Below are 20,408 nucleotides of genomic sequence, written 5' to 3'. Positions count from 1 at the left end.
CTGCTCTCATCCTTCTAGACCTATCGGCTGCCTTCGATACTGTGAACCATCAGATCCTCCTCTCCACCCTCTCCAAGTTGGGCATCTCCGGCGCGGCCCACGCTTGGATTGCGTCCTACCTGACAGGTCGCTCCTACCAGGTGGCGTGGCGAGAATCCGTCTCCTCACCACGTGCTCTCACCACTGGTGTCCCCCAGGGCTCTGTTCTAGGCCCTCTCCTATTCTCGCTATACACCAAGTCACTTGGCTCTGTCATAACCTCACATGGTCTCTCCTATCATTGCTATGCAGACGACACACAATTAATCTTCTCCTTTCCCCCTTCTGATGACCAGGTGGCGAATCGCATCTCTGCATGTCTGGCAGACATATCAGTGTGGATGACGGATCACCACCTCAAGCTGAACCTCGGCAAGACGGAGCTGCTCTTCCTCCCGGGGAAGGACTGCCCGTTCCATGATCTCGCCATCACGGTTGACAACTCCACTGTGTCCTCCTCCCAGAGCGCTAAGAACCTTGGCGTGATCCTGGACAACACCCTGTCGTTCTCAACTAACATCAAGGCGGTGGCCCGTTCCTGTAGGTTCATGCTCTACAACATCCGCAGAGTACGACCCTGCCTCACACAGGAAGCGGCGCAGGTCCTAATCCAGGCACTTGTCATCTCCCGTCTGGATTACTGCAACTTGCTGTTGGCTGGGCTCCCTGCCTGTGCCATTAAACCCCTACAACTCATCCAGAACGCCGCAGCCCGTCTGGTGTTCAACCTTCCCAAGTTCTCTCACGTCACCCCGCTCCTCCGCTCTCTCCACTGGCTTCCAGTTGAAGCTCGCATCCGCTACAAGACCATGGTGCTTGCCACGGAGCTGTGAGGGGAACGGCACCTCAGTACCTCCAGGCTCTGATCAGGCCCTACACCCAAACAAGGGCACTGCGTTCATCCACCTCTGGCCTGCTCGCCTCCCTACCACTGAGGAAGTACAGTTCCCGCTCAGCCCAGTCAAAACTGTTCGCTGCTCTGGCCCCCAATGGTGGAACAAACTCCCTCACGACGCCAGGACAGCGGAGTCAATCACCACCTTCCGGAGACACCTGAAACCCCACCTCTTTAAGGAATACCTAGGATAGGATAAAGTAATCCTTCTCACCCCCTTAAAAGATTTAGATGCACTATTGTGAAGTGGCTGCTCCACTGGATGTCATAAGGTGAATGCACCAATTTGTAAGTCGCTCTGGATAAGAGCGTTTGCTAAATGACTTAAATGTAAATGTAAATGTAATTTAGGGAGTCTTGTTTTCAGATTAGCTTTGTTAAAATCCCCAGCTACAATGAATGCAGCCTCCGGATAAATGGTTTCCAGTTTGCAAAGAGTTAAATAAAGTTCGTTCAGAGCCATCGATGTGTCTGCTTGGGGGGGGATATATACGGCTGTGATTATAATCGAAGAGAATTCTCTTGGAAGATAATGCGGTCTACATTTGATTGTGAGGAATTCTAAATCAGGTGAACAGAAGGATTTGAGTTCCTGTATGTTTCCTTCATCACACCATGTCTCGTTAGTCATGAGGCATACGCCCCCGCCACTCTTCTTACCAGAAAGATGTTTGTTTCTGTCGGCGCGATGCGTGGAGAAACCCGTTGGCTGCACCGCCCCGGATAGCGTCTTTCCAGTGAGCCATGTTTCCGTGAAGCAGAGAACGTTGCAGTCTCTGATATCCCTCTGGAATGCTACCCTTGCTCGGATTTCATCAACCTTGTTGTCAAGAGACTGGACATTGGCAAGAAGAATGCTGGGGAGTGGTGCGCGATGTACCCTTGTCCTGAGTCTGACCAGAAGACCGCTACGTTTCCCTCTTTTTCGGAGTCGTTTCCTTGGGTCGCTGCATGCGATCCATTCCGTTGTCCTGTTTGTAAGGCAGAACACAGGATCCGCGTCGCGGAAAACATATTCTTGGTCGTACTGATGGTGAGTTGACGCTGATCTTATATTCAGTAGTTCTTCTCGACTGTATGTAATGAAACCTAAGATGACCTGGGGTACAAATGTAAGAAATAACACGTAAAATAACAAAAAACTGCATAGTTTCCTAGGAACGCGAAGCGAGGCGGCCATCTCTGTCGGCGCCGGAAGTGGATCCAACCACAGGTCAAACCTAACCTGACCTCAATCTAACCTCAATCCAACCACAGGTCAAACCTGACCTCAAACAAACCTCAATCCCTTAATCTAACATGAATCTTACATCAATCCATTATTTATGTTATTATTTATATGGAATGCCAGTTATCGTGTTCCCATAATGTTTTACATGATACTTTTATATTACAGACATGACAGTTGTTTTGTTTCAACCGGGAGGATAGTCCTCATAACAGAGGCTGTTAAAATATGTCAAGATTAGAACAAATAGATTTGGAACCCTGTGAGTTCTTCTCAGCAGTAGGCTAACAGATTAGTTTAGCTGTCTAATAAGATGTAATCAGTGTTACATTGCATTCACAGCAGGAACTAAGAGGTTCTTGCAAACAGACTCTATTTTTAGTTGAGCTAAATGCTCAGATCTTATTAAGTAAAGTGCTACCGATGTGGACACACACACACACACACACACACAAAGTTATGGTACACTAGGCTGTAGTCAGTCAGTTGCTAAATCACTTGTTTGTCTGTACCTCTCAGTGTTTGGTCAGTATGATGTCCTTTTCCTTGCCTGTGGCTGGCTGGCTCTATGTGCTTGTAAACCCAGCTGACCCTGACCCCCTGACCCCATAACCCAGTCCACAACTACTGTTGTCCTCTGGCCTTCAACTACAACTCTCTTCAACTTTCTTCAACTCTCTTCAACCCTGGCTGTTAAATGCTTTCAGCTGCTCTCTTTGTAATCACTTTGAATGTCTGTGCAGTACCTCGTACGATCACTGAAAACCTGTGAGGTTGATTGTAATAGTAATGTTCTGGGTAGAGGTACAGTAAAAGCCTGTGTTGCCCCTTCAAACTAGTACTTCAGTGACACAGCATCAGAGAGCATGGACTGGATAATGAGTCTCTTTGTAAATGAAAAGACAGAGAGCATGGACTGGATAATGAGTCTCTTTGTAAATGAAAAGACAGAGAGCATGGACTGGATAATGAGTCTCTTTGTAAATGAAAAGACAGAGAGCATGGACTGGATAATGAGTCTCTTTGTAAATGAAAAGACAGAGAGCATGGACTGGATAATGAGTCTCTTTGTAAATGAAAAGACAAAGAGAGCATGGACTGGATAAGGAGTCTCTTTGTAAATGAAAAGACAGAGAGCATGGACTGGATAATGAGTCTCTTTGTAAATGAAAAGACAGAGAGCATGGACTGGATAATGAGTCTCTTTGTAAATGAAAAGACAGAGAGCATGGACTGGATAATGAGTCTCTTTGTAAATGAAAAGACAAAGAGAGCATGGACTGGATAATGAGTCTCTTTGTAAATGAAAAGACAAAGAGAGCATGGACTGGATAAGGAGTCTCTTTGTAAATGAAAAGACAGAGAGCATGGACTGGATAAGGAGTCTCTTTGTAAATGAAAAGACAGAGAGCATGGACTGGATAAGGAGTCTCCTTGTGAATGAAAAGCAGATGGATGGAGAGCTGGAGAGCACAGTGTTCAGATGATGAAGTGTTTTTCCTCATGCTGCTGTGTACCTTTCATTTACTCCGTTATTGTGTGCTCCAAGGTAATGCTTTCAACCAGCCTTATTATGAAGATCTTAACAGGGACGCTGAACAGTTCTGTTACACAATACAAGAGATAATCCCAGACAGACAGATGGAGAGACAGAGAGGAGCACAGACAGACAGACAGACAGACAGACAGAGAGAGAGACGGAGAGGAGCACAGACAGACAGAGAGAGAGACAGAGAGACAGAGAGGAGCACAGACAGACAGATAGAGAGACAGAGAGGAGCACAGACAGACAGAGAGGAGCACAGACAGACAGACAGATAGAGAGAGACAGAGAGGAGCACAGACAGACAGATAGAGAGACAGAGAGGAGCACAGACAGACAGAGAGAGAGACAGAGAGACAGAGAGACAGAGAGGAGCACAGACAGAGAGACAGAGAGGATCACAGACAGAGAGACAGAGAGGAGCACAGACAGACAGACAGACAGACAGACAGACAGACAGACAGACAGACAGACAGACAGACAGACAGACAGACAGACAGACAGACAGACAGACAGACAGAGAGGAGCACAGACAGACAGACAGATAGACAGACAGAGAGAGAGACAGAGAGGAGCACAGACAGACAGATAGAGAGACAGAGAGGAGCACAGACAGACAGAGAGAGAGACAGAGAGACAGAGAGGAGCACAGACAGAGAGACAGAGAGGAGCACAGACAGAGAGACAGAGAGACAGCACAGACAGACAGACAGACAGACAGACAGACAGAGAGGAGCACAGACAGACAGACAGATAGACAGACAGAGACAGAGAGGAGCACAGACAGACAGACAGATAGACAGAGAGACAGAGAGGAGCACAGACAGACAGATAGAGAGACAGAGAGGAACACAGACAGACAGACAGAGAGACAGACAGACAGACAGAGAGACAGAGCACAGCACAGACAGACAGAGAGGAGCACAGACAGACAGACAGAGAGGAGCACAGACAGACAGACAGACAGACAGACAGACAGACAGACAGACAGACAGACAGACAGACAGAGGAGCACAGACAGACAGACAGAGAGGAGCACAGACAGACAGACAGAGAGGAGCACAGACAGACAGACAGACAGACAGACAGACAGACAGACAGACAGACAGACAGACAGACAGACAGACAGAGAGGAGCAGACAGACAGACAGACAGACAGACCGACAGAGAGGAGCACAGACAGACAGAGACAGACAGACAGACAGACAGACAGACAGACAGACAGACAGACAGACACTATTTGAGTGGCTTTTCCGCTCGATTGGCTTAACAATGTGATAAATAAGAGGTGAGATGAACAAGGCTAACTAGAGTACTACATGGACAGTTTTCTAATAGAATGAATTATGTTCACATTTGGCAATACAAGGGCATTGTATAGAAACCCAAACCTCTTCAATAACTCAATAAGGATAGTGAATAGCTACAGTGGCCATCGATTGCTCAGGGACATACAATACAGGCATCATTCTCAGTTTTTCATTTTTTATTTATTTTTATTTTTTATTTTTTATACCTTTACTTAACTAGGTAGACCAGTTGAGAACAAGTTCTCATTTACAACTGCAACCTGGCCAAGATAAAGCAAAGCAATGTGACAAAAACAACACAGAGTTACACATGGGATAAACAAATGTACAGTCAATAACACAATAGAAAATCTTTATACAGTGTGTGCAAACGTAGTAAGGTTAGGGAGGTAAGGCAATAAATAGAGGCGAGATAATTACAACATTAACACTGGAGTGATAGATGTGCAGATGATGATGTGCAAGTAGAGATACTGGGTGCAAAAGAGCAAAAAAACAATATGGAGATGAAGTGGGGATACGGGGATACGGGGATACGGGTACAGTGATCGGTAAGCTTGGAGGGTTTTGTGCTGGGAAACGGTTATTATGTTCATAGTCTTCACAATCCAATCTCAAGATCAGTGTTACATGTCTCCTCTCAGTTCAGTTGATGATTTGCAGCAAGGAGATAAAGAGAACCTTTTTACCACACGCATGTAATCACATGACAAAAGAGATACATAAATGGAGGTTTATTGTAAAGTGTATAATACAACACAAGCTCTTTTGTGATGCGCTTTGCACCAATGCATGCACACACAAACACACAGAGACACACCTGAACTAAGCTAAGGGGACTAGACAGTTGCCAGGGGTGTCCAGGAAGTGAACTAAGCTAAGGGGACTAGACGGTTGCCAGGGGTGTCCAGGAAGTGAACTAAGCTAAGGGGACTAGACGGTTGCCAGGGGTGTCCAGGAAGTGAACTAAGCTAAGGGGACTAAACGGTTGCCAGGGGTGTCCAGGAAGTGAACTAAGCTAAGGGGACTAGACGGTTGCCAGGGGTGTCCAGGAAGTGAACTAAGCTAAGGGGACTAAACGGTTGCCAGGGGTGTCCAGGAAGTGAACTAAGCTAAGGGGACTAAACGGTTGCCAGGGGTGTCCAGGAAGTTAGGAGCTTTCCATCAGTACATTTAAATACACACACCTCCTTCTTCTCCATTTAATCCATTATTGTTACCTTGGTAACTGCTCATTCTTGTGAGTTAAAGTAAAGACTAATACATTGAAGGACAAATCTGTCTTTAACAATAAGTTAGAGTTGCACCCCCTCGAAGATGGATAAACAACTGTACACTTAAACTCAAGGGAAGCTGTACAGAGAAATGATGAAACAAAGCACATCTCAGTATACCCTGTTCTTATTCCCCATAAGCCTCTCTGAACACCTCAGTCACTCAACGCTGAGACTCAGCCGTCTATCTGTGTCTGTGGCTCATGTAGATAGGAGGAGAGGAGGACGCACACAAACGCTCTGACCTGGAGCACGGTTTCCATAGAAACCAATTATTTCTGCATCACCTCAGTTTTAGCGCCAGTCTTTCTGCAAGAGTATCTAGATCCCACAGTAGAGGCTGCTCAGGAGGGGAGAGGGGAGAAAGACAAGATTTGTCTTTCCTGAGATGACCATATCTGACATCCATCATTCATCAACCGGTTGTCAAGGTGCCTGTCAGTCACTTTCAGTTCAGTGACTGAAGTTATTTACAGTTATCTTGAATTAGTATTAATCATTTTAAAAGCTGTTTTGAGAAAAAAATGATCCTTTAAATAATATGGTTAAACTTCAGTTCAAGCATTTTCATGCTTTTGTTAAAGTATTTTCGTCTAAATCAAAAATGTGCAGAGGTTGTGCTATTTTTACCTAAGAACAGACCTACATTGAACATGCAGTAAAATGCTGCTCAGTGCCTCGAATAGGAGCCAACCAGACTAAATCCTGTTGGCCCGTGAACACACAGAAATACTTGTGCAGCTCTTGTTTTAGCTGAGGGAACATCTTGGCCTAGATGAAAATGAAAGACACAGCAACAATCTGCATGACAAGGAAGGAACACAGTGTTGGTTTGTTCAGTTAGCTGGGGTTGAAACCAGTCCCTCCAGTCTCTGGAGAGGCTCAGTGTTCCAAGCTGCCTAGCACTGTGGACAGGCCCTGACACAAGACTCAGCCATGAGCTAAGGAGGAGGAGGATGTGGGGGTGGGAGAGGAGTGGGGGGAGGGAGAGGGGGAGGAAGAGGAGGAGTGGTAGAAGGACATCCATAACATTAGATGGGAGATTTTGGTATATTTTTGAGGCAAGCTATAGCTCTCATAGACCATCCCCTGAACTGAGGACAGATAAACTGCAGCCATGTATAGCCTCTGTCTGTCTGGCATGTAGGATGAAGCCAGGCAATAGAAATGCTGCTTAGGAATCATATTGATCTCACATTAATATTTGACTATGTATAAGTGCAGCCCACAACTTCACTGTTGTCATTTTGTGTCAGTAGATTAAACAACACCACCATAGTGGAGATAAAAAGCACATGTGAAAATGCGCCAATTAAAACCCACTGCGTTTGTTGCCCTTGAAGTCACTTCTTCAAGGGTTCCGAGGTGCTTTATTGGAGACTAATCCTCTATGTAATCCACGACAGAGCAGCTCTCACTAACACCACTTACTATCATAAACAATGGGCTTTATGAGGTGTGCTTGTAATTTCCATCTGAGCTACTTAACAACCCTTACCCTCCTCTAGTGAGACTTTAGGCAGTGCCAACCATGACCATGCAAAACAACACAGGGTGGCAAAGTTAAACAAGGCTGGATTCCAATAGAGCATTCCAGATTTTAATTTTGAAGAGAAGATTTTCCTCTGATATGTTTTTAACTAGTTACAATTAGTATTCTATTGCAACAGGTAACTCCTACATTCACCTGTTGGCAAACTAATGAATAATACAAATTCAGAGAGGAGCTGACAGCCTAGGAAGCTTGGATAAATGCTCAGTCATCAGAAGTGGAGAGAGAATAGTGTAGGCGAGATCTCATTCACCTCCTCTCTGACTGGCCACATGCATCCACTGAGCTCAATAGAAAACGTTTTGCTGGCACTGTACTGCATTCAGACTGAGATGAATGCGGGTTAGGCCTGAGAACTTTCCAGAAGTAGTATCATGGTGTACTTTGTCAGTATCATAACAGCAGTTACATTTGAAGTCAGAAGTTTACACACACCTTAGCCAAATACATTTAAACTCAGTAGTTCACAATTCCTGACATTTAATCCTAAATGATTTATTTCAGCTTTTATTTCTTTCATCACATTCCTAGTGGCTCAGAAGTTTACATACACTCAATTAGTATTTGGTAGCATTGCCTTTAAATTGTTTAACTTGGGTCAAATGTTCTGGGTAGCCTTCCACAAGCTTCCCACAATAAGTTGGGTGAATTTTGGCCCATTCCTCCTGACAGAGCTGGTGTAGCGGAGTCAAGTTTGGAGACCTCCTTGCTCACACACGCTTTCTCAGTCCTGGGCACAAATTTTCTATAGGATTGAGGTCAGGGCATTGTGATGGCCACTCCAATAACTTGACTTTGTTGTCCTTAAGCCATTTTCCACAACTTTGGAAGTATGCTTGGGGTCATTGCCCATTTGGAAGACCCATTAACTTCCTGACTGATGTCTTGAGATGTTGCTTCAATATATCCACATCATTTTCCTCCTCATGAAGCCATCTATTTTGTGAAGTGCACCAGTCCCTCCTGCAGCAAAGCAACCCCACAACATGATGCTGCCACCCCCGTGCTTCACGGTTGGGATGGTGTTCTTCGGCTTGCAAGCCTCCCCCTTTTTCCTCCAAACATAACGATGGTCATTATGGCCAAACAGTTTTATTTTGGTTTCATCAGTCCAGAGGACATTTCTCCAAAAAGTACCATCTTTGTCCCCATGTGCAGTTGCAAACCGTAGTCTGTCTTTTTTATGGCAGTTTTGGAGCAGTGGCTTCTTCCTTGCTGAGCGTCCTTTCAGGTTATGTCGATATAGTACTCGTTTTACTGTGGATATAGATACTTTTGTACTCGTTTCCTCCAGCATCTTCACAAGGTCCTTTGCTGTTGTTCTGGGATTGATTTGCACTTTTCGCACCAAAGTACGTTCGTCTCCTTCCTGAGCGGTATGACAGCTGTGTGGTCTCATGGTGTTTATACTTGCATACTATTGTTTGTACAGATGAACGTGGTACCTTCAGGCACAGTCAATTTAGTGTATGTAAACTTCTGACCCACTGGAATTGTGATGCAGTGAATTATAAGTGAAATAATCTGTCTGTAAACAATTGTTGGAAAAATGACTTGTGTCATGCACAAAGTAGATGTCCTAACCGACTTGCCAAATCTATAGCTTATTAACAAGAGATCTGTGGAGTGGTTGAAAAATGAGTTTTAATGATTCCAACCTAAGTGTATGTAAACGTCCGACTTCAACTGTATATTGTGAAATGCTTTAAACAGACAATCAACCTTTTGAAGATCAGTGTGTTTCACAGAGTTCCATTCTGACCTTCTAACCTCTCAGAGATGATCATGGAGATGAGAGGTGGAGAGAGGAAAAATTATCTCTGTACATGACACCTCTAACTCCGTCATCTATGTCACACTGGCCCTTCTAATGACTGTGTGTGCCACCTGAGGTCAGACAGAACAGGGCCACCTGCCAAGAGATCACCTGGCTGACCTCCCTGCCAGAGGAGAGCACCAACTCACCTAATGAGTCTATTAGCAAGGTCTCTCTGTCCTTCCTCCCTCTCTACTTTCTCTCTCCTTTCTCTCTCTCGTTCTCTCTCTTTTGTTGTCTCTCTTTCTGTGTCTCTCTCTGTCTCTCTCTCCTTTCTCTCTCTCTCATTCTCCCTCTCTCCTTTTCTCCCCCTCGCTCTCCTTTATCCCTCTCCTTTCTCCCTCTCCTTTCTCCCTCTCTCTTTTTCCCTCTTTCTCCTTTCTCACTATTTCTCTCTCTTTTCTCCATCTCTCTCTCTCTTTTCTCCCACTCTCTCTCATTTCTCTCTCTCTCTTTTCTCCCAAACTCTCTCCTTTCTCCATCTCTCTCCTTTCTCCCCTCTCTCTATTTTCTCCCTCTCTCTCTCCTTTCTCCCTATCTCTCTCTTTTCTCCCTCTCTCTCTTTTCTCTCTCTACTTTCTCCCTCTCTACTTTCTCTCTCTCTCCTTTCTCTCTCTCTGGTTCTCTCTCTTTTGTTGTCTCTCTGTCCCTCTCTCTCTCTCTCTCTTTCTCGTTCTCTCTCTTGTGTTGTCTCTCTCTCTGTCTCTCTCTCCTTTCTCCCTCTCTCTCTCTTTTCTCCCTCTCTCTCCTTTCTCCCTATCTCTCTCCTTTCACTCTGTTCTCTCTCTCCCATTCTCTCTCATTGTCTCTCTCTGTCTCTCTGTCTCTCTCTCTCTCTCTCTCTCTCTCTCTCTCTCTCTCTCTCTCTCTCTCAATTCAATTTCAATTTCAATTTAAGGTGCTTTATTGACATGGGAAACACATGTTTACATTGCCAAAGACAATGAAATAGATAACAAACAAAAGTAAAGATTACACTTACAAAAGTTCCAAAATACATTTCAAATGTCATATTTTGTCAGTATACAGTGTTGTAATGATGTGCAAATAGTTCAACCCATCTCTCTCTCTCTATCTCTCTCTCTCTCTCTCTCTCTCTCTCTCTCTCTCTCTCCAGTGCTCTTAATAAACTAATGAGTGTGCAGAGACGGGGATCGCTTACTTCTCACTTGCATATCCTCTCTCCCTCAGAACACTGAGCTAATACAGTGAGCTTATTGGCTGATTGATTTCTGAGGAGCTTTAAGTCTTACATGTGTAGTGCTGGCTGATAGAAACTCATAGTTAAACAGAGTAATCCATAGTTAGTGAATTGTAGCATGTATTATATATTATTTTTTGTAAATAACCAATGTGGGCTATATGATAGGAGGATAAAAGAATCATTTAGATGTACAGTATTCACTGTGCCTCTTTCAGTTCAGTATCTACAGGCGATTAGGACGAACCCAGTGGACGTGTTCAGTTCAGTATCTACAGGCGATTAGGACGAACCCAGTGGACGTGTTCAGTTCAGTATCTACAGGCGATTAGGACGAACCCAGTGGACGTGTTCAGTTCAGTATCTACAGGCGATTAGGACGAACCCAGTGGACGTGTTCAGTTCAGTATCTACAGGCGATTAGGACGAACCCAGTGGACGTGTTCAGTTCAGTATCTACAGGCGATTAGGACGAACCCAGTGGACGTGTTCAGTTCAGTATCTACAGGCGATTAGGACGAACCCAGTGGACGTGTTCAGTTCAGTATCTACAGGCGATTAGGACGAACCCAGTGGACGTGTTCAGTTCAGTATCTACAGGCGATTAGGACGAACCCAGTGGACGTGTTCAGTTCAGTATCTACAGGCGATTAGGACGAACCCAGTGGACGTGTTCAGTTCAGTATCTACAGGCGATTAGGACGAACCCAGTGGACGTGTTCAGTTCAGTATCTACAGGCGATTAGGACGAACCCAGTGGACGTGTTCAGTTCAGTATCTACAGGCGATTAGGACGAACCCAGTGGACGTGTTCAGTTCAGTATCTACAGGCGATTAGGACGAACCCAGTGGACGTGTTCAGTTCAGTATCTACAGGCGATTAGGACGAACCCAGTGGACGTGTTCAGTTCAGTATCTACAGGCGATTAGGACGAACCCAGTGGACGTGTTCAGTTCAGTATCTACAGGCGATTAGGACGAACCCAGTGGACGTGTTCAGTTCAGTATCTACAGGCGATTAGGACGAACCCAGTGGACGTGTTCAGTTCAGTATCTACAGGCGATTAGGACGAACCCAGTGGACGTGTTCAGTTCATACAGAAGCAGAAACATCCCTTCACTGAGTGAGGATACATGAGCCCTATATAATCACCTTCAGAGCAAGTACGGGAAGTAGCCTATGGAACAGATTCCTACTGAATAGAGAACTAAACACCACAGATGTGAGAGGAGGAGAGGAGCCTAATTGAAATAACTGAAGAAGCAATTGTCAAAGAGCATAGATTTTTGATCCTATTGACTCTTCTTAAAATCGTCTGGATGAGACAATTGAGCGTTATAGGTCAGCCGCAGTTTTAGACGGCTCCTGTCCTCGGGCGGCTCTTTACCACGTCTTTATACTAATTTATAGTCATTACGACTTAAAACCCATGGTACAGGATATCATTCGTCTCTCATACTTTAAACCCAGGACTGCGAGACAAAATGAGACCTTCATTTCGACACCTATTTCCTTTCAAGCAGACAAAGGACATGCATTTTTTGGAATAATTTCCCACCCGTATTGTAAGCGTGCTCATGAATCAGGGTCAAACTTCACATCTTTTCTTTGATCAATTGAATCTCGAGGAGAATAAATAAGAACAGATGGCCAGTCAGAATGAATAGCTCATCTGAAGCCGGGGATAAAAAGTAGAAAGACCAGAATTTAGAGCTTTAGAATTAAGATGTCTTATTTCTTAAAAAGGTGAAGGATATTTTGTTGTTCAAACAATATGACTGTTTCATTTTAGATGGTTGAAGGAGGAACAAGGTGTCACAGGCTTTTACTGTACCTCTCTGCATGTTAGTTGAATTCACTTTTCATTTTTGACTGTTTTGTATATGTACTCATTTGACAATGATCACAAAATCAGTAAAGCAGCCATGTTAATGTATCAATCAACCAGCTACCCATCCAGTGCATGACCCATCTGTGGGAAGTTTAGCCAGAGGACCTTGAGCCCTGTCTCTAAACCTATGCCCTAAGACTACTGTAGCTGAATCCTGTCCTTGTCTCCTCTCGTCCCCTGTCTCCTCCCCGGTCTCGTTTTCTCATCTCCCCTGTCTCCTCTGTCTCCTCTTCTCTCCTCCTCTGTCTCCACCCCTGTCTCCTCTGCCTCTTCTCTTCCTCTCCTACCTCCTGTCCTCTACCTCCTCTTCCTCTCCTCCCCCTCTCCTCTATCCTGTCTGTCCTGGCCTGCCCCTGTAATGGTGGTGCGTGGCTGACAGTGACTTTACGTCCAAAATGAAAAACAGGCAGTTGGGCACGTCGTCAGGGAGTATGAACATGACCAAGAGCACAAGCATCGGTGGAGACATGTGCAACCTGGAGAAGACGGACGGCAGCCAATCGGACACGGGCGTGGGCATGGTAGGCGGGGACGGGGACGGGGACAAGAAGAGACGCTCCAGTATTGGTGCCAAAATGGCGGCAGTGGTTGGCCTCTCGCGGAAAAGCAGGAGTACCTCTCAGCTCAGCCAAACAGGTAGGCGTGCCTGAGTCACTTGGGATATATATGCCTCTGTCCTTCTCTGATCTACTGTACTATGACACTGTCTGTGTATCATGTCTTTCTGCCCCTCTCTCTTTCCATGAATGTCATGTGATACCTCAGTTCTTTCCTTTTCCTCCAGTTTGCATATCTTTCTGTCTGCAGGAGTTCTGGATCCAGAGCTAGAAGGATGTCTAGGATGGCATGAATGTGTTTTATCCTCGTCACTTCTCTCTTCCTCCTAGACGATGACAATCCTACTGTCGAGACATTTTCCTTCCTTTCCTGAACCCCTTTGTTATGATTATTGTTCTTTGCAGGAACAAGGCTGTACAAGAAAACACCATGCAGACCATTGCAATGGATTGTTAATGATGTGTACGTGATGTTTCACGAGGCAGAGAGGAGGCTTCAGCCACATACTTTCTCTTTCTGTTCTCAGTCACGTTTTGAAGATGCTCTATACTCTAAGGGCCTCGGTATCACGTAGCACTCTGGGTCTATTCATAGACTGACTGGTGGAGACGCAGCCGGTGGGAGAGAAACATTTTACATTTGATTTCATTTGTGTCACAATGTTTGTCATGAATACTCAAAGGAGAACCTCTTGTCATAGGTGTATCAGAACAGTATGAACTGATTATCATTGGATCGAGAGAGAGAGAGAGAGAGAGAGAGAGAGAAGAGAGAGAGAGATAGAGAGAAAGAGAGAGAGAAAGCAATAGCGAGGAAGAGAGAGATAATGATGAAAACAGTCAAACCACCTAGCACTGTGAGGCTAGAAGGTAACACATTGTTGTAGCCTCTCAATTAAAAAACTAGGCCAATTGAATGTACTCCTCCTGAAGGAAAGGACTGGTAAAGGCCATTATTGCTGTGATTTACACCAATAGATGACCTGAAAATGTCAATTATCATACGTTATTTTCATAACACGTTCCTCAGTTAATATCACACAAAGCAAAGCCCACCAACATAATGTTGGTTATTTTTACATGGACTTCTGTTATTTCGAGAGAGTGGAACTTGAATGTGACAATAAAAAGTGCTGCAGGCAGGCAGGCGGGTGGATGGGTGGGTTGTCTTGGTCACGGGTTGTCCCTGATTGAGGTCTGGTTCATCTGTAGGAAGGTCAGCTTCAATAATTCCCAAGGTCCTGAGAGGTGACGCTCTGCTGTCTCAAGAGGTCACTTGTTCACACCTTAAATGGCCTTTTTATGTCATCAAAATCTGTCTCTCAAATTGCGCCCTATTCACTATATGCAGGTCAAAAGTAGTGCACGATGGAGGGAGTAGGGTGCCATTTGGGACGCAGCCAAGGTCTGGGATGATTATGGTCAATGATCACTCCTCCATTCTTCATCAGTCGTGTCCACTGAGGGTTGAACGTAAAGGGAGGTGCGGAATGATTGTGTGTGTGTGTGTGTGTGTGTGTGTGTGTGTGTGAGTGTGTGTATGTGTGCGTTACTCATGTGGCGCTGCCTTACCCCTCCAACCCATGATTTGACAGGCACATGACATGACAGTCTTATTTCTTTGTAGTTTTAGTCATTCCTTCTTATTTCATGGTTGCACCACAGCACATCATTCTGTCATGGTTGCACCACAGCACATTCTGTCATGGTTGCGCCACAGCACATCATTCTGTCATGGTTGCACCACAGCACATTCTGTCATGGTTGCACCACAGCACATCATTCTGTCATGGTTTCACCACAGCACATCATTCTGTCATGGTTGCACCACAGCACATCATTCTGTCATGGTTTCACCACAGCACATCATTCTGTCATGGTTTCACCACAGCACATCATTCTGTCATGGCTGCACCACAGCGCATCATTCATTCTGGTTGGGATGGTGTTCTTCGGTTTGCAAGTCTCCCCCTTTTTCCTCCAAACATAACGATGGTCGTTGTTTCATCAGACCAGAGGACATTTCTCCAAAAAGTACAATCTTTATCCCTATGTGCAGTTGCAAACCGTAGTCTGGCTTTTTTATGGAGGTTCTGGAGCAGTGGTTTCTTCCTTGCTGAGCGGCCTTTCAGGTTATGTCGATATAGGACTCGTTTTTATTGTGGATATAGATACTTTTGTACCTGTTTCCTCCAGCATCTTCACACGGTCTTTTGCTGTTGTTCTGGGATTGATTTGCACTTTTCTCACCAAAGTATGTTCATCTCTAGGAGACAGAACAGAGACAGTCTCCTTCTTGAGCGGTATGACGGCTGTGTGGTCCCATGGTGTTTATACTTGCGTACTGTTGTTTGCACAGTGGTACCTTCAGGCATTTGAACATTTCTCCCAAGGATGAACCAGACTTGTGGAGGTCTACAATTTTTCTTCTGAGGTCTTGGCTGATTTCTTTTGACTTTCCTATGATGTCAAGCAACGAAGCACTGAGTTTGAAGGTAGGCCTTGAAATGCACCCACGGGTACACCTCCAATTGACTCAAATGATGTCAATTAGCCCATCAGAAGCTTCTAAAGCCATGACATAATTTTCTGGAATTTTCCAAGCTGTTTAAAGGCACAGTCAATTTAGTGTATGTAAACTTCTGACCCACTGGAATTGTGATACAGTCAATTATAAGTGAAATAATATGTCTGTAAACAATTGTTGGAAAAATGACTTGTGTCATGTACAAAGTACGTCCTAACCAACTTGCCAAAACTAGTTTGTTAACAAGAAATTTGTCAGGGTCCAACCTAAGTGTATGTAAACGTCCGACTTCAACTGTATATATATACAGTGGGGAGAACATGTATTTGATACACTGCCGATTTTGCAGGTTTTCCTACTTATAAAGCATGTAGAGCTCTGTACTTTTTTTAATCATAGGTACACTTCAACTGTGAGGGACAGAATTTAAAACAAAAATCCAGAAAATCACATTGTATGATTTTTTTATTAATTCATTTGCATTTTATTGCATGACATAAGTATTTGATCACCTCCCAATCAGTAAGAATTCCGGCTCTCACAGACCTTAGTTTTTCATTAAGAAGCCCTCCTGTTCTCCACTCATTACCTGTATTAACTGCACCTGTTTGAACTCGTTACCTGTATAAAAGACGCCTGTCCACACACTCAATCAAACAGACTCTAACCTCTCCACAATGGCCAAGACCAGAGAGCTGTGTAAGGACATCAGGGGTAAAATTGTAGACCTGCACAAGGCTGGGATGGGCTACAGGACAATAGGCAAGCAGCTTGGTGAGAAGGCAACAACTGTTGGCGCAATTATTCGAAAATGCAAGAAGTTCAAGATGACGGTCAATCACCCTCGGTCTGGGGCTCCATGCAAGGTGGGGCATCAATGATCATGAGGAAGGTGAGGGATCAGCCCAGAACTACACGTCAGGACCTGGTCAAGGACCTGAAGAGAGCTGGGACCACAGTCTCAAAGATAACCATTAGTAACACTCTACGCCGTCATGGATTAAAATCCTGCAGCGCACGTAAGGTCCCCCTGCTCAAGCCAGCACATGTCCAGCCCCTTCTGAAGTTTACCAATGACCATCTGGATGATCCAGAGGAGGAATGGGAGAAGGTCATGTGGTCTGATGAGACAAAAATAGAGCTTTTTGGTCTAAACTCCACTCGCTATGTTAGGAAGAAGAAGAAGGATGAGTACAACCCCAGGAACACCATCCCAACCGTGAAGCATGGAGGTGGAAACATCATTCTTTGGGATTCTTTTCTGCAAAGGGGACAGGACGACTGCACCGTATTGAGGGGAGGATGGATGGGGCCATGTATCGCGAGATCTTGGCCAACAACCTCCTTCCCTCAGTAAGAGCATTGGAGATGGGTCGTGGCTGGGTCTTCCTGCATGACAACGACCCGAAACACACAGCCAGGGCAACTAAGGAGTGGCTCCGTAAGAAGCATCTCAAGGTCCTGGAGTGGCCTAGCTAGTCTCCAGACCTGAACCCAATTGAAAATCTTTGGAGGGAGCTGAAAGTCCGTATTGCCCAGCGACAGCCCTGAAACCTGAAGGATCTGTAGAAGGTCTGTATGGAGGAGTGGGCCAAAATCCCTGCTGCAGTATTTGCAAACCTGGTCAAGAACTACAGGAAATGTATGATCTCTAATTGCAAACAAATGTTTTGTGTACCAAATATTAAGTTCTGCTTTTCTGATGTATCAAATACTTGTGTCATGCAACAAAATGCTAATTAATTACTTAAAATTCATACAATGTGATTTTATGGATTTTTGTGTCAGATTCCGTCTCTCACAGTTGAAGTGTACCTATGATGAAAATGACAGACCTTTACATGCTTTGCAAGTAGGAAAACCTGCAAAATCGGCAGTGTATCAAATACTTGTTCTCCCCATTGTATATATAGCTATATATATATATACTGTATATATAATATTGTCATGTTTTTGTACAAGTCAGGCAGGCCTATCCATGTCAAGATTTTGCTGCAAAATACACACACACACACACACACACACACACACACACACACACACACACACACATCCCCCTTCAGCTTGAATCTTAAGGGCATATCAATATTTCACTCAATGATTTTAGGTGCATCAGCGTGAGTATGACTGTGTGTCCGTCTCTCAAATCTTTGTCCTGGTTCTGAACCAACCAATGGATGGAGACTCTGCCATGTTGCAAGCCACTGCAATGTAGTCTCTCTCTCTCTCTTTGGCCTACTTTGTTGTTGATTTACCCAGAGGCCCTGACCGCCGACTTAAGGGGCACATTCAAAGGATGGATGGATTTAAGAGGTTATTGTAGATGTTCTATCTGTAGCCATGTGGATGGGATTGGAGCCGGTTGGCCACACAGAGTCTGACTGACAGACACGTACAGGGGTTGTTCCCAAGTGTGCATCAAGAGGTCATGTGCAAAGAAACATGCACACACACTTTGTTCCTTTCATTATTTTATTCGAAGATGATGGTATTTGTTCTTACTTAAAATAGCACCGTGTAACAGATGTGAAGTTCTCGTGTTGACGTTTGGATATTTCTGCTGAAGGGACTGTCTTACTGTACCAGGCTTGTAATGTATTGACCTTGTTATTCGCTATTCTGCTGTTAATTCAAGGTTACCATAAGGTTGAGGGATCAATGTGGATTCTAGAAGTTTGTTAGCTTGAACATAATGGTGTAATTAATCTGGTTGTGATAGCTGCTTCATAGGGCTGAGGTTTTTCTGTATGTGTGTGCGTGCGCTTGTGTGTGTGTGTGTGCGTGTGCATACACTTGTGTGTGTGTACACATGTGGGCATGTGTGCGTGTATGTGTCAGCGTGGCGTTACTCATGACCAAGCTGAAACACAGAGTTGATTTGTAAAGTTTGATTGTTTCAGACTTCATTCAGCAGTCTGGTAATTACACTCTAGCCTCGGTGGAGAAGACTCTAAATCCCTATACATCCTCCTCCCCCAAAACTGCTGTTATCAAATCTGCCTCAGCAGAAAAAAACACACTTTAGTGCCTCAAATTCTGCAAGCCATTGGAAAATGTGTTGCTGTGTCTATTGCCTTATGCAATGTTTCAAACGTACCGATATTGTAACTAATAAAATGTGATGTGTTCAAATAGGACAGGTAGGGTAATAAACATGATGTCCTAAACTTCCCCAATCTGTCATATTTACCATCTCAGCATCTTTCTAGGCAAGTTGTCATCAAACATTGTGCTGATAAAGATAGTTACAGTTACAGAATTGTGTTGCAATCTTGTGACCTCAACGACACTTCAGTTAACCTGCTTCAGGAGATGATTCATATGCATTCTGTCTCAGAATCATCTGCATGTTGCTATTGTACTTTCTTCAGGTCATGTGCGAGAGCAACATTGCAAGATTATGTTATAATGCTGAAATTGCATCAAATGGTTGTTTTATGCAACAGAATAGAGGGTTCTTATAACTCTATTGTGTCTGTGTGAACTGAAAGTGGGCCTCTGGGAGATTTAACACTGACAGGAGATGTCTTTGAGTGATACCGCATTCCAGAGCATGAGTTAATGTTTCTGTACTGGGGTACCAGGGGGAGATGGCTCCAGTATGGAGTTGGGGGCCAGACCCTGATCTCTACATAATGAGGACTGTTGTTACAGCAGATACTGTCTGCTGTGAATTATAAGCATCTTTCATACAAATCTTAACCTTGTGACCCATTCCATACATCTGTTGTTTGTCATGTAGACTGAAGGAGGATGGACTTTGCTATAAAATGCTGTGGCTCCAACCAGCTGGTTGAGTTCTCAGTGATCACCTGCAAGGGTGATTACGGACCAGCTCCATTACTGCAATAATTAAATAATAAAGTTTGATTGTTTTGAAGAAATCTAAGTCTCTCCTTTTGATTACAATAATTTCACCACACAGGTCCGATTGTAAGACATCTATTATACATGTATGATTGAACTAGTCCTTATTGTCTTGCAGCACAAATAGTAGTATTGTCCCAAGCCCTCCCTGGGTTGTCTCTCTGTGCTGTTCTGTTAACACTCTGAGTCCTGATAAAGTCTGTCTGGGAAGTAGCAGAGCCTTTCTCCAGTCTGAATTTACTGATGGTTCAGTTGGTGTTCAGGTAGAGCTGACATGCCAGAGATTTATATTTCATTCTTTTGGAGAAGCATTAGAGAGAAAGAGACACACAGATGTAGTCCAAAATGCATTGTGTACATACCAGCCTCACCACTTATAGATTGTAACGTAGATATGGTGTTCTACTGTCCCTCGACTAAGTGTCTGTTCTAGGCTGTAAAATAGCTGAACGTTGAGCTTATTGAGTCCAGAGGAGGATGATTAATATTCTTCTAATCTGGGTTGCAGTCTTTACACACACACACGCACGCACACACACACACACACACACACACACACACACACACACACACACACACACACACACACACACACACACACACACACACACACACACTCTCAAATACCACACACAGAAACACCACCTCCTTTTAGAGCTGGTTCCAAATTCATCTCAGAGTAGACCAGACACATAGTGTTGGATGAT

At 44.4% G+C, this 20,408-nt stretch overlaps 1 protein-coding gene across 4 annotated transcripts in view; it reads left to right on the top strand.

Moving 5' to 3' along the window:
- rims2a (regulating synaptic membrane exocytosis 2a) overlaps positions 1-20,408 on the top strand; it is a 135,037-nt gene that overhangs the window by 89,374 nt on the left and 25,255 nt on the right. For 3 of the 4 annotated variants that reach the window (XM_065008801.1, XM_065008797.1, XM_065008793.1), the window contains one exon: positions 13,130-13,386. In XM_065008801.1, the coding sequence (XP_064864873.1) occupies positions 13,130-13,386 (257 nt within the window). The remainder of the gene's footprint in view (positions 1-13,129; positions 13,387-20,408) is intronic. The other variant, XM_065008799.1, reaches the window with a different exon arrangement.

Source organism: Oncorhynchus nerka, linkage group LG3, assembly GCF_034236695.1.
Source record: "Oncorhynchus nerka isolate Pitt River linkage group LG3, Oner_Uvic_2.0, whole genome shotgun sequence".
NCBI classification, from domain to species: Eukaryota; Metazoa; Chordata; class Actinopteri; order Salmoniformes; family Salmonidae; genus Oncorhynchus; species Oncorhynchus nerka.
This window is presented reverse-complemented; position numbering and strand designations above follow the sequence as displayed.